This window comes from Leptodactylus fuscus, chromosome 2 (assembly GCF_031893055.1).
Source record: "Leptodactylus fuscus isolate aLepFus1 chromosome 2, aLepFus1.hap2, whole genome shotgun sequence".
NCBI lineage: Eukaryota > Metazoa > Chordata > Amphibia > Anura > Leptodactylidae > Leptodactylus > Leptodactylus fuscus.
In genome coordinates, this window is record NC_134266.1 from 34517581 (window position 1) to 34532695 (window position 15115).

At 40.9% G+C, this 15115-nt stretch overlaps 1 protein-coding gene across 1 annotated transcript in view; it reads right to left on the reverse strand.

Moving 5' to 3' along the window:
* MAP3K15 (mitogen-activated protein kinase kinase kinase 15) overlaps positions 1-15115 on the reverse strand; it is a 97922-nt gene that overhangs the window by 11487 nt on the left and 71320 nt on the right. Inside the window, exons 11-18 of the mRNA XM_075263596.1 lie at positions 13892-13999; positions 12641-12690; positions 9712-9807; positions 7177-7264; positions 5283-5416; positions 5045-5172; positions 2371-2501; positions 1326-1431 (exon numbers count right to left, since the gene is read on the reverse strand). Of these exons, the coding sequence (XP_075119697.1) occupies positions 1326-1431; positions 2371-2501; positions 5045-5172; positions 5283-5416; positions 7177-7264; positions 9712-9807; positions 12641-12690; positions 13892-13999 (841 nt within the window). The remainder of the gene's footprint in view (positions 1-1325; positions 1432-2370; positions 2502-5044; positions 5173-5282; positions 5417-7176; positions 7265-9711; positions 9808-12640; positions 12691-13891; positions 14000-15115) is intronic.

Below are 15115 nucleotides of genomic sequence, written 5' to 3' on the forward strand. Positions count from 1 at the left end.
TTTTTGTTGTTGCAGATTTGCTGCATTTTTTTTTGAGGAGGGGACTTTGGAGGTTCCTTTATATTTTCCATTCCTTTTCAAGCCAATCCTGACCACGCTTGCGTTTTTGCCACATGGGGATTTAGCCTTAAGGTGAAAAAGACCGCAGCGTTTTAGAGTCACTTGCAAGGTGGATGGGATTTGACACATTGCGGAAACACACACTCATTGGATGCATTGTGATTTCCAAAACTGTCACGGCTTTGGAAATCGCAGCATGTCAATTATACCTATGGAAACGCCAACGTAGGTAGGTATTGGTATAACGGAAGCCGAAAGTCCACAGAGGAAAACTCAATCCAAACACTTTATAGCTTTTGTAGATAACAATGTGTTAGGATGAGTTGTCATACTATCGGTGGCGTCATCACAAATGAATACAACACCCTAAATGTAACAACACACAGCAATATTGTTAATATTAATCTCAATGGTTCTGTATTTTGTTCATTTACTTTAATCTTAGTTTTTCCATTGCTTCTATGAGAATTATCATCAAAGTGATAAGCGATGAAAGTAAGTTGTAGGTACTCATATCAAACACTAGAGGGCACCATAAGAAGATCTTTACACACACTCAAAAAAAAATTATAATGGTGGTTGTCCGGGGACTTTTCATGGGTTAAAAATCAAATACATTTGTATCTGTAAAAATAATGTATTGATCAGAAATGACATCTATACTAATGTTAGTGTGTCGAGTCATGGAACTTATAAGGGGAGAGAAGCTATCTAAGCCATGGTCACCTTAAGTACAGGGAATGTTGTTCCTGATATGATGAAATGGGACACAGCATATTTGGAATTTTTTCTTAGAGAGTGGCGCTGAACCTCTGTCTTGTATCTAAGGGATTATGTCTAGGTCAGGGAAGCATCAAGAATGTAGCAGCATGTAGAATATTACCGAAATGTTGTCCTTTCCCTAAGGCTATCCCTGTGGCACAGTCAATGGGGATCCTGCCTTTTGTTTGAACCCTTGTAGGCTGCGATCAACCCTGGTGGAGGCATACAAGGGGTTACACAACAGAGATCAGAGGATTCAGCAGGACAGTACTTGTCCATTACAGTGCTGCCTGGTGACTATTCGGTAGTCGTCTCCCATCCAGGGCTCTCCAATAGTTGCAAAACTACAACTCCCAGCATACACTGATATACTGAACTGCTGTACTATGAACAGACATAACTGCAGAATATGGAGTAATAAGAATATCAGGCAGGGACAGATAATAGCTTATGATGTTGACCTAACAATCTGTAACCAGGGAACTGAATAATCCAATTATTACCGGTAAATGTCTCCGTGCATGGGTTTACTCCAGCAAGTCGCTTTGATGTTCCGAAATCTGATATTTTGACCACTCCGCTGTACGTGTTGACTAGAACATTGTCACCCTAGAGAAAAGACATTGCTTACATAAATGTTACATGACAATTTATGTCATTACCTAAATGGACTGTATGGAAGACATGAGCCGATACACAGTAACAGAAAAAACTGGAACTTTATTTATACCCTGCCCTAAAGCTGGCCGGACATTGTCTCAATCACTTGTCCATTGTACTTGTGTTGGACAATATTGCCATAAGCTAAAGGGGTTGTCCAGAGAGTTTAATGTTACTTATTTCCTCCAGGGATTTATTTTGGCTGGATCTGGGCACGCTTCAATCTCAGGTCACATGATCAGAACCAGCACCTGGTCCACATGTGGCTCCGCCTCCTCTACCGTATTCACAGGTAGGTACTTGTGTTATGGGGTCTGGCAGACGTTTGCACTAAATCACTACATCCAAATATACATCATACAAGTAGTGAACGGCAGATGACTTGCATTGTGCTTTCTCTAGACAGGGCAAGTCACAACTACTGTATTTAATGCATGCAAACAATGTGTGGAATTCAGCAGGTTTCCTATGCACCTTACATGTGGGATGTGTGACACTGAGATATGACTCAGTATCTATCACACTAAATACTTTGATGCAAGCATATTCCTGCCATTAGGTTACCCGCAGGCTATAGCTATAGCCATTTTACAGAGTTCCTGGATTACAGACGTGGCACAAATGCAGAAAACACCGCTGCATTATACATTCCCTGTACAGTGGATGGATTCTGGACAATTCTATCCCCACATTGCAGAAAAAATTGGCACATGAAAAATTGCTGCAAGTCTGACTTTTTTTGTCCGGAGGTTTCGCTTTAAAATAATGGACATCAAACAGACCCCGGTACAGTCAATGAGGTCTGTCAGTGACTGTGTCGGCTGTTTTAGTGGTCAGTGTGTCTGTTGTTCTGATCCTCCTGACACATCCCATACACACTTCTATTACCTTTATATCTCGGTGAACTATTTGATTCTCGTGAAGATATTTCAATCCTTCCAAAATCTGCTTAGTGTAAAATTTAATGGTTGGTTCTTTCATAGGACCCCATTTAGACCTTAAAAGTACAGAAAGGCTACCTGTGTGTAGGAAAAAAAAAATAAAGGTGACGCGTTTACCATTTTAGAAATTGCAATGTAAAGTGCTGAAGTATCATCACCAGCCAGTATTACATCAGGCCATGAACCATTACACACCATGGATGACCTCACAACCAAGTATTTTTTAAAGTATCGCAATGCATCCCTAAAATAAAATAGTTTCAAATAGTCAATTAAAATTTTCTATTGTTTTGTGTACACAGCTACTGTACAAAAATATGTGAATATATATATATATATATATATATATATATATATATATATATATATATATATATATATATATATAGTCATACTAAGGCTCGTTTCAATCAGCCCTAGCAATATTGCCTGTATGCCTGCGGTTCCTAGGGGCCCAATCTTATAGCATCGTGGACATCAGGGCTACCATCCTGTACTAGCAGCATGATTACAGTATGGGTCCCGTTGTAAGGCTGGGGTCACACCTGCGCCCGGTTTCTGTTCGGAGATTCTGTCCCCCATTCCACTTCAAAAATGTGCAGAGAAAACTCCTGCAAGCAGCTCTTAGAGTTACAAGCAGCGCTTTATAATTTAGTATGTGCTTGAATATTTTTATAGAAAAACAAAATGCTCCATACTTTACACTTAAAATATATTCCAACCCACATAATGTTATTCAGAGCTCATGTGCCAAATAATCAGATTAGACTCTCTAAAAATAATTTATTAAATATCCTTAAAATCTGAGCAGCAATGTATCTGAAATGTCCCCACTGTGGGACTATTAAAAGGATTATCTTATCTTATCCACCCACTGAATTCTAAGGGGGTGTTCACACTTGCGCCTGTGTCCGCCCGCCAGGTCTCCATCTTATTCCCCTAGGTAAACTGGACAGGGGACGGCTTCCCGGCGGTCATTTTTAGAACCTATTCATTTGAATGGGTTTTTAAAGCAAACCGGCCACGTCCGTATGGAGCCTCTCTACAGGACAACCTTTTTTTTGCACAGACACAAAGTCAGACATGCAGGACTTTGTGCCCATGCAAAAAAACAAAAACGCGGAGAGGCTGCATATGGACACCAGCGGTTTGCTTTAAAAATCCAAAACCCATTCAAATGAATGGGTTTTAAAAATGATCGCCGGGCGGACATGAGCGCAAGTGTGAACACCCCCTAATGGGGGAAGGGGTAACAAACTGCCTTAATATAGCCTTAGAAAAGCTAGTCTCAGTCAGTCATCCATACAAAGGGACTAGCAAGAGATATCAGTGCAGGCTTTATTTTCACCTTGATGCTTCCCTCATACTGTATCTCTCCTAATAGCAGCACAAAAACCAGCAGCACTAGGAGGACTAAATAGTGTATGTCAGTGTATGTAGTGTATATCAGCGTGATGGAGTAGTCATGTATGCCACGTGACCTAGATGAGAACATATGTCAAACTGAAAAATAGATATATCACTTATGCATTTCACCAGCCTATAGGAATATTTGTTGGTTTGTCAGAGGTAATTATAGAAGGCTATAAGGAGGTGGAGCACTATATTACTAGTGTATATTCATCTACACCCTCCCTGATGGTATGTCCAATACATAGGTTAGTGGTTGCTTGTCAGATTGAGGCGTATCACTTAATATTTGTAGGAGCCCGAATAGTGGCCATGGAAGAGTCTATTAAATGATCCACATTATTTCTTGGTGTTTGCGCTATGAGTAAGGTGGATCGCTGTATTACCAGTGTTTGTACCCAGCCTTCTCTCCACTAGTCTATACACGGATCTCAATGCAGCGGAAAATAGACAACTACTTGGTGAGTGTTACAGTAAGTATCTCAACACCCACACTAGTTCCTAGAAAGAGGAAGAGAAAAGCTCTACCACATATATACAGCCCACGATTCATAGATATATTGGGTTCTGAGCTCAGCGCCCCCTACTGGCCCTATCATATCCATAATGGTCGTAATCATCACATTTGGAATATAATACTAGTAGAACATGATACCAATAGCTATACCAACCACATATAGATGATAGACAGATAGATAGATAGATAGATAGATAGATAGATAGATAGATATTAGATAGATGAGAAATAGATAGATGATAGATAGGAGATAGATAGATAGAGAGGATAGATAGATATTAGATAGATGAGAGAGAGAGATAGATAGATAGATACATGTTCATAGGACCTAATGAAAGACTCAATAAAAAAACAAAAAAACAAAACAAAACCACAAAAACAGGCTCTGCAGAAAGCATGTGCCACGTATGTCACCCATATAGATAGTATAATCATCCCGCTACTGTATGACTATACTCTATATGTAAATCTATCCATAAATCTTATGAATAAAACACCATAAGAAAGAACAACATGATAGTGTGTATGAGCATATTCTTATAAAGATCTCTAATACAGGTAGCATCTGTTAGTGGGTTAAGTCTATATATCCCCTTGTATATATCAGTCAGGTAGAATTCAGATAGGCCTAACCGTACGGCCTACAACAAGAGCGATCATTAATAGTGCTTAAGTGCAAATACATGAAACAAACCTCCTGGGACTTGTTCCATAAAGATCTTAATGTATCCATCTTCTGAGACAGAGCCAAGATACTGAACTATGTTGCGATGTTTAAGATATTTATGAAGTGCAATTTCTTCATGCAGTGGTTGAGAATATCTGGGAAATGGCGAAATGTTATTTATAAAAAATTCAGAATAATGTACTTACTACTGTACGGTCTACAGCAGAGACACACAAGTATATACGTGTTTGTATAGGAGACTCACCTACTGTCCCTTTCTGGTATCTCCTTAATGGCTATACGGACCTGATTGCTGAGATCTCGGCCTGCATACACCACTCCGTAGGTACCTTTGCCCAGGATTACTCTGTCCCCATTTTCATCATAATCATATTCATACTGAAAACCAAAAAAAAGGAAATATACTGCAATCCACTCTGAGTATTACCGTACTGAGGTCCATTGGAATATGAACCAGCTCAGAGAAACACAAAACAGTCACAATGTGCAATTATGTGATCAATATGGATTCTGGTCTGTAACGGTGGATGGTGAGGTTGGCTATAAAGCTGTCACATTAAGTTTTAACCCATAAGGGCAGGTTCACATCTGCGCCTCGGTCTCCGCTTTTAGTTTTCCGTCTTCTGCCCCAGAAACTGGACAGGAGACGGCAACTGACAGTCACTATTCAAACCCATTCATTTGAATGGGCGCAGAACCCTCCGATGTCGGCTCATTCATTTGAGCCGGCTACGGAGGGGCAAGCCGCGACCGCGATGGTTGTGGCAGGCGGGTTTTGACCCGAGAGTGACGCGGCTCCCGTGTTACTCTCTGTGTCAAAATCCGCCCCCCACCGCCCCCATGTGAACGAGCCCTAAGATGGTTACAGGCACACGCTGGCGTCCTTCACATACGGCCATTTACAGGGTATGTCCACTTTTGAAATGATTTTAATTCTCTCAATGAATATAAAATGAGATATAAAGCGTAATAAAAAAAAAAAATTCCTAATTTTGTTTCAACAGCTACTCTGCAGACTTATGCATCTTCATGGTGACAGACAACAAACACACACCTTGTAGTCTGACCCTGTAGGCATGTTCCCTTCTGTTTGTCCTCTACATCTGCTAACCCACCCCTAAACTATTAGCACAAAGTAAGTGACAACTGGAAGAAAGTGTAGGCAGGCAAGAATGCAGCGTTACAGAAAAAAATCTATTTATTGTTCCCATGAAGACACACAGTCTGCACAGGAGCTGCGGAAACAAAGCACTGGGGAATTGTTAATAAGACTTATTGCAAAATGGCTTAATTTTTCATTTTAGATGTCAAGGGACAATACATTTTAATATCTAGTAATGTAAATGCTACTTCTAGCTACGTTTACAATAGCTATTGCCTGCAGCAAGCATCAGACTAAGGGTGCATTCACACTGAGTAAACGCTAGCTTATTCTGAACGTAAAACACGTTCAGAATAAGCGGCGTCTAAAGCAGCTCCATTCATTTCTATGGGAGCGGGGATACGAGCGTTCCCCATAGAAATGAATGGGCTGCTTCTTTCACTCCGTGCAGTCCCATTGAAGTGAATGGGGAGTGCCGGCGTATACGGCAAGCTCTGCTCATGCTGGAGCGTACACGCCGGCACTTCCCATTCACTTCAATGGGACTGCACGGAGTGAAAGAAGCAGCCCATTCATTTCTATGGGGAGCGCTCGTATCCCCGCTCCCATAGAAATGAATGGAGCTGCTTTAGACGCCGCTTATTCTGAACGTGTTTTACGTTCAGAATAAGCTAGCGTTTACTCAGTGTGAATGCACCCTAACAGCTTCCCAGTCCCGAATTTGCCAGGATTGTCCTGAAGTTTCAGTAACAATGCCTGAAAATCCATCCTATCCCAGCGATGCAAAACCTTCCCCCTCCTATGAGCTGTCCCAGGTGAGTTGTGGCAGTTCTGGGACTTGGATACTCCTGATTCTTACCAAAAGTTGGTATGTACGTATGTCATTACAGAAATGTCAGATACTGAGGAACAATTGTCGCAATTGAGAGCAGAGAGTGCAAGATACCAAGATGCAATGTTATCTTCCTCGATAAAGTAATTCAAGTTATGTTGAATGTATTGTAATGCTAAATATTGCTCCATATCATCTACTCACCTCTAAGGTATCGCCATCTGCTTCCCCCTCCAGTTCTACTGTGCTGCCGACCACATCCGTAATGATTTCTTTAACAAGACCACAAAACCTTGAAAATGGCAAAATGCTTTGTTAAACTTAAAGTTCACTATAAGCAGCAGGTAAAATATTGATGGCAGTCAAACATTTTTATTGTGAAATGTGGACAAGTGGGATTGCAAAAGGCAGACATCTTCCCAGGGAAGTATCCATAGGAGCTGCAGAGCTAGCGATCACTGCCGGGCCCTGGAGCCTCAGGGGGGCCCAAAGGCCTCTCTATAGCACAAGAGGACCCCAGTATTATAGAGAGCACTTGGTCACTGAGGGGCCCGTTACACATCTTACAGCAGAAAAAGAGTCCACATTAAAGTTTGTGCACTTTTAGGGAAGCAGGGTGGTTGTTTTATCTCGTTTTCTCCATTCTTATGCTATTGTCTATGGTAACGTCTAAGACAATGCTCAGTGTGAATGTGGTACAAGAGGACTACAGGAATGCAAAACCTCTTGTAACCTCCTCCTGTTTCTAATGTCTTTATTTTACACTACTGTTCCATGCTATGGGTATAACAACATGTTTGACTACTTGAAAAGTGTATATTGTACAGATCGGTCATGAAAATATGTAGTAAGAATGTGGACGGGTAGCTCTTACATATACTGTATATTGCAGTCAAAGACACAGTCTGGAAAAACATAACCAGAGCCAGGAAATTCTGAAAGTTAGAAACGTTGGATTGCTCCAAAACTCAGCACCCAAATAGGTCAGAGGCAGATGAGTAAATGATTACAAGTGTGATCGGATTAGACACCAGGTCTTGCCACAAGAGGGCAGAAAAGGGCTTCCTCGCTTCCCTATAAACAGGTTCTCAGAGGCTGCTTTTGGATAGTGTTATTGACTGCTAGACATGCCTATATGACACAATTAAAGACAGTTTCCCAGTTAAACTTTGGGAGGAGGCACATCCCTGAACTGAGAGACGCTTGTGGACATATCAACAAACTGCCCATCATCTAGGGCTCACCATCTAGGGCCTAGATTCTAGGCTGTACAGACCTAGCTGTTTGGCCCCTTGCACACGACCATGTGCTAGTTCAGTGTGCCATCTGTTTTTTTTCCCCCAGATAGCACACGGACCTATTCATTTCACAGTTCAGGCCGCAAAACTCAGGACAGGTCTTATTCCTGCCCAGTTTTGCAGCCATGCCTCCACGGTTCCCATTCATTGGCATGACATCCGTGTGCCGCCCATGTACCAGCCGTGCTGTCCAATCATGGCCAACTACCCTTGTCTGGTAATATTAAGAGGTGTCATAATGTGGTAAAGAAGTGATGACATTAAATGAATTACTCCCGTTCTGCAATGAAGACCTCACATACATCCACATGACTACCACTGGCTACAGCGCCTAGGTGCCATACATGATAGCATTTCAGTGGTCACATTGGGGATTAAACCGCTGACTACAGGGTTTAGTACTAGGTTTCCTTTAGTTGGCAATTGGTCTCTAAATAAAATGTCACTGCAATAAATTTTAAATATATATATTAGTGTGTGTGTATATATATATATATATATATATATATTTATATATACACACACATGTATATACTATACTAATATACATATCTACAAGGAGTCCACAAGACCCAAAGCAGATCGAGGTCTTTAGACCATATTAAGGACTATTCATGTGAGATGGCACATACAAAGAACCTCTGTCTTCTAGGTTTACAAACCTATCTATGAAAATTTCCATGGGAAAAAGTCAGCAGTGTTTGTGTTTCTATTGTCAGAGCTTTGCTGACTGAGACGTGAAGCTTCTGACATTGGTGTGAAAAACAAGTTCACCTCGTCTCCATTCCTCCAGATCTGAAGCGTTCTCATGCAGTATTACTAGCAGAGCGCTGTGTCCTATCCCCGCACACACATACAGACCGTACCCGGGATCAGATGGACTGTGTCCAAGGATTGCCACAAACCCCTGCTCTCTCTCATTGTAAAGAATATGTTCACGAGCTTGTGATCCCTATATGGGACAATATAACACTTGACAATATCTATAAAGCACTGCGAAATCTGATGACATGCATTTGTGTATGCCTTAGCTACATAACTTAGATAACAAAGATATAAAGGACAGTATGGGCTATATGTACCAAATAATGGATCTCTGCAGCATGCATTTGTGATACAGCCATGTACAAGACAGAGCTGAAGCAAGAAGAACAAGATCAATTTCTACTAGGAAATCATAAGAGATTAGGCTGGAAATTATCTAGAAATATCCATTTCAGAGCCATTTCGAAGACCAATCGGCAGCGTTTACTCAGCGTGGGGCCACGGCCTTACTGAAATTTAGCCCAAGAAACTTACATGGGCATGTTTTAATAAACTCATTCATTTTCAATATATAGGTCAAAGATTTTCCAATTTAATTATTTTTGCCTTTTCCATGTTTCTTCATACAGTATGTATCTGCCTTTAGGATTAGGACGATTCTCAAGTCTATATTCACCTATTGCATTGATCCTCGGTGGAAAAATAAATCTGAAAGTCATCAGAATTGTCATGGACATAAAGGAAGCAACAACGTTCATCAAACTTCGAAATGCTGCAGAAAGAAAAAAAAAATCATTAGAAATTACAATAAATCTGTTCTGTCCTCCCGATATACCCTGTCCACCTTTCTTTACACTGACTAGGAAAGCGTAAAAGGGCAAAATAAATAAATAAATAAATAAAATAAATAAATAAATAAATCACACATTTTTGCATGGAAATGTCATGTGTCAAAATTTGCAGCTTTATTTATGGCAGAAAACTGTTGCAAAGCCCTTAATTAATTTCCTGATAGAATCATATACAAGGTACAATTCCCCCTTCCTTATTATAGTCACATACAAACTGGATAACGAATAAGAATTATTTTATTAGAGCTTATTTTATTACTGGGACATTAATACTGTAATTATTGTTACTGATCATAAATAATAATGCACCACATTAATTCCAAAAAACTCAGTATCCAAGGTACAGTAGATGTTGAAGGAAAGGAGAAAATTAAACAATGATTTCAGCAAGTTGAACACATCGCAACTTACACATTGCACACTGTCACTTACCTATGTATTGTATACTGTGCACAGTCTATGCACTGAAATCTATGCTAACTTATAGCTGGTGTATATGCAGATATCATATACATCTCTCCCTTGTCACAACCCCTTTCAGGATAGAGGAGAGATCAGGGGAAAAGAGCAAAAATGTGCACATTTTTTGCACAAAAATCTGGCTTGTGCAAAAAAAAATTGCAAAAAACTGACATTCAAGGAATGAGAAATCTCCCCCTGTGAGATAGAATTCAACTATAGCTGCAAGTGTTTAAGGATGTTGTGTTAAGAGGTATTGCATGGGTGCTGTACAGTATTTGCTATCTGGCTGTCATTACTGATAGTGTATTGCTATATGTCTACACCTGCAGTATCTTGAACAGCATTGAAAAAATGTTTTTTTTTCTATGGAAATAGCCATATTTAAATTTGTTCAAAATTAAAAAAAAAAAAAAAAAAAAAAATTTTGCAAATACAAATAATTAAACTAAATATATATCTAACTATAATAGTGGTGACAGTCTTACGTCCTGATGGACCAATGGACCATGAATGCAGGAACTTTCTATAGTTTGGGACTTCTCAGAAGTCCAGCCATGATTTCCTTATTGTGGACAGATTTTCTCTTGATAAATGTAGTGTCCATGTCCGATAACCTGTCCACAATAAGGAAATCATGGCTGGGTTTTTGACAAGTCCCAGGCCATAGAAAGTTCCTGCATTCATGGACATATCTAGTGGCAAGCTATCAGGACGAAAGACTGTCACCACTAAGATGGTTAGAGAAAATCTTTAAAACTCTGCAACGTTTACATTTGGTAAAAAACACGGAGGCAATCTACATACTATAGGTAGGTGTGGAATAGACTTTCTAAAGCCTATGCAAGGATGTGATTAGATAAAAATGACTTTTCCCAGTGATAGAGCCCCAGCCCTCTTCCTGGCGCCCTTAGTGGCTGCCTCGATACAGGGCTCCAAGCTTGGAGCAACCTTATCTTTCCTTTCTCACTCTTTTTCTCTGTATCTTCAAAAATCCTGTAACCAAGAAACTAGCACTATGACTTAGCAACTATAAATCGAATGGAAGACCCTGTGGAGTTTTTTGTTCCTTTTGTATCTATTGTTAAAGCATGGACAATGACTGAAGACCTGGAGCACATGTGCCTGTTACCATCCCCCCAGGACACCATGCGGCATGGAGGAAAACCTACATGGAAGTGTGGACTTCTTCGTTCAAAGAGATGATTTCTGGCGTCTATTGCTGATGTGTGAAGATGCTACAGCTGACTGGTATTTCTTTCTATTACTGTGGACACGTGGGACACTGTTACAGCCTGGGAACCTACCATCACCCACCTACCCCAGGAGCTATGGAAGCTTGGCAAGAGAGCAGCACCCTGTCTACCTGGATGGCTTCAGACTTCTTTGGGGAAGTAGAACACAGTGGTAAGAAGAAAGGAGGAGGGCTGTGATGAAGGACATTTGGGGCATTGTTTTTTTGTGGTTAATGGACAATAGTGCTGATGCAAGATACCGAACTATCAGCTGTGAGCAGGAGATCTCACTACGTACCAAAGGAACTGCCACATGTTATCATGATAGCTGCATATGTTCCCCACCTCTGCAAAAAAAAATTTTCTGCCTGTTATATCTACATGCTGTGCCCTCCTCCTCGTGTCCTCCAACCACATTCGGCTGTATTATTATTATTATTATTATTATTATTATTAACATCACTCCGCACAGAGAAGTAAATGATCCTGCAGTGCGTCTGTGTTTCTTTCGTTTTAGTTGCTATGATTCCTAGGATTTCTCTATCTGCCATGAGCTTGTATGTGTTTTCTCTCTTGTTATATACTACTGTACCATCTATGAAACTGTATCACTGAAATTTCCCCATTGTGGGACTATTAAAGTAATATCTTATCTCTTTAAATATGGTTATGTATATGCAGACTACCCCTTTACTGCACTCTGCACGGTGTACAGTGACTTGGCGGCACTATCTGAGCTGCTCTTAGAGGTTCTGCTATAACACTACACATTGAGGGCTTCTACAACACCACAAATTATACATGAAACAGATTTCACTTGTGATTAAGTAAAAGAGTCAATGGGTAAAAGCAGACACATCCTGCAACTCATAAAGCTGTCACTTTGCAGGGGCTCTTCCAGGAATTGCATGGAAATAATAAAGCTACCGCTGCCTGCGGACCTTCCTGTCACTGGTTGTTGACTGTACACGTGTTGATCAAGAACATGAAGACACCAGTTGAGCTTTCTCCTGAGACGGTGAATTATAAGGCAGAGTATTGTTTAGTCTACTTCTCTTACCTTATGCCTCTGATAGAAGACGCTGTGAAGTTCCACTCATGAATTCCCTTCTGAAATAAGCAGAACAATAAGAGATGAAGAGAATAAAACTTTGCTCTAACCCTACCCGTCACCTTCACAACAATCAGTATGTAATCCATAGCACGGATCTAAGTTATGGTTCACATAAATTCTTCCTTTTTCATGACCCCACTGCCTTTCCCATATAGGACATGAAATGATCTTGATCTTTTAGCTAGTGACAGGAGGTTTTTACTGGTATAGAAAGGGGTCAAGCCTCATGTAGGCTGCCTCGTAGAAGCCATGTGGGCTGGCTTATGGCCACTTAGACAGGCCGATACTCTGGGCAATACTAGACACTGAGCGCTCCTTGCAACTCTCTTTCCCAATACCTGCCGCTAGCATGGCTGATCATCTTTTAAGTTTATCGGATGCAGATTATTTGCAGCACATCATCCTGCATAATCTGGGCATTGCTGCCGATAATCCATGCAGCCAAATGGGGGAGGAACAAATGCTCATACCCCCATTCAGCAGACTGGGTTCCCATTTTTTGAGACCCAAGGAATGGAAACCCAAACACTAATGTAAACCTGGTAGATTTCAGTGTCTGGAGGATGCACATGAATTATGATCTGTGCCCAGTCATGTGAATCGGTTTAGAAGCACAGGATTACCCTACAAAACGTCAGCCTTGATAAATATTATTGTGAGGAGTAGTGAAAAGTATGACAATAGGTGATTTTCATAGGACACATTCCTGTTAAGGGTATATGTATGTCCTCAAGTAACATCATATAAATGTACTTTATTTTTGGTGCATACATTTAGTGCATTTGCTTACAAAAGGGCACGTGTGAGACTTATTACTTATAGGGGGGTTATATCACATAAGTATAAGTTGCATTTATTTGCATATTATTTTACTAAGCATATATATAGTCATTTATCATTCTCAACAATTCATCATAATTCACTGCTAAACCACATTTAGGAATAACTGAGAAGGTCGGCGTGATGTTAAAGGGAGCGCCCTCTATTGGTTTGCTTGACTGAGACTCTGTCTTCCTAATTACATCATGGAAGACAGACTTTCACATCCTCAGTCAGCGCCCTCTATTGGTGTGCATGACTGAGGCACTGGCTTCCTAATTACATCATGGAAGTCAGATTTGTATATTCTTCCCATGTAGAATAACTAAGCCATATTGCTTACCCATCCCCCATTTTATTGAAGAACAGCGCTCTTACCATTTCTACAGGGGACACATGCCACAATGAAACCGTCCTCTCGTCCGCTTCTTTATTTATTGAAACATATGATGGCTGATAAACCTTGGTGGGCTCCAAGACAAGAACCTGGTTATACAAGTGCAGAATAGGATAAGGGAGATTTCTTATGACCATGGCCACAAAATACAAACATTCATGTGATGTATGACATGATGTGCTCTGACTTTCTTAATGTTACTGATGTAGTGGAATTTAAAGGGATCCTATCATTGGATACCCTTTTTTTCTGACTAACACCCAGGAATAGCCTTAAGATAGGCTATTCTTCTCCCACCTTTAGATGTCTTCTCTGCATCGCCGTTCAGTAGAAATCCCGGTTTTCTTTGGTATGCAAATTAGTTCTTTTGCAGCACTGGGGGCGTCCCCAATGCTGCAAGAGAAATCTCCAGCGACGCCTCCATCTTCTTCAGGTACACTCTCTCCCTGTGTCTTTTTCTGTCCTGGGTTTCAATCTTCTAGGCCTCAGGCAGAGTTGACTGCACATGACCGAGACCACAAGAAAAATGGCCGCTTACTCAGTAAGCTGTGTAAGCGGCCACAAGAAAATGGCCATGTACACAGCTTAATGAGTAAGCATCCATTTTCTTGTGGCCGCTGGCATGCGCAGTCGACTCTGCCAGTAATTAGTTCTTTATATTTCTACTATTGAGTAAAGTATAACTTATTTCTCTCCGAATTCGTGCCAGAATCTGCGCCATCTTACTCCATGTGAATGGCCCTAAAACACATTGTGGGAAACAATGGCAGGTGTTTGGGGGATTTTTTTTGTATCTTTCTGTTTTTATAGAGACTTAAAGGGATTCTACCATTAAAATCAAATTTTTTTGTTAATCATGCTATTCTTCTCCCACCTTTAGAGGTCTTCTCTGCGCCACCGTTTGGTAGAAATCCTGGTTTTCGTCTGTATGCAAATGAGTTCTCTTGCAGCACTGGGGGTGTCCCCAATGCTGCAAGAGAACTCTCCATCGCCGCCTCCATCTTCTTCAGGAACGGCCTCTCTGCACGTCTTCTTCCGGAGCCGAGTTCAAACTTCTAGGCCATGCAGAGCCGACTGCGCATGTCCATAGGCCACAAGAACATGGCCGCTTACTTACTGTGTAAGCGGCCATTTTTCTTGTGGCCACGGGCATGCCCGAGGCCCAAGGCCTAGAAGTTTGAACTCAGCTCCAGAACAAGACGCGC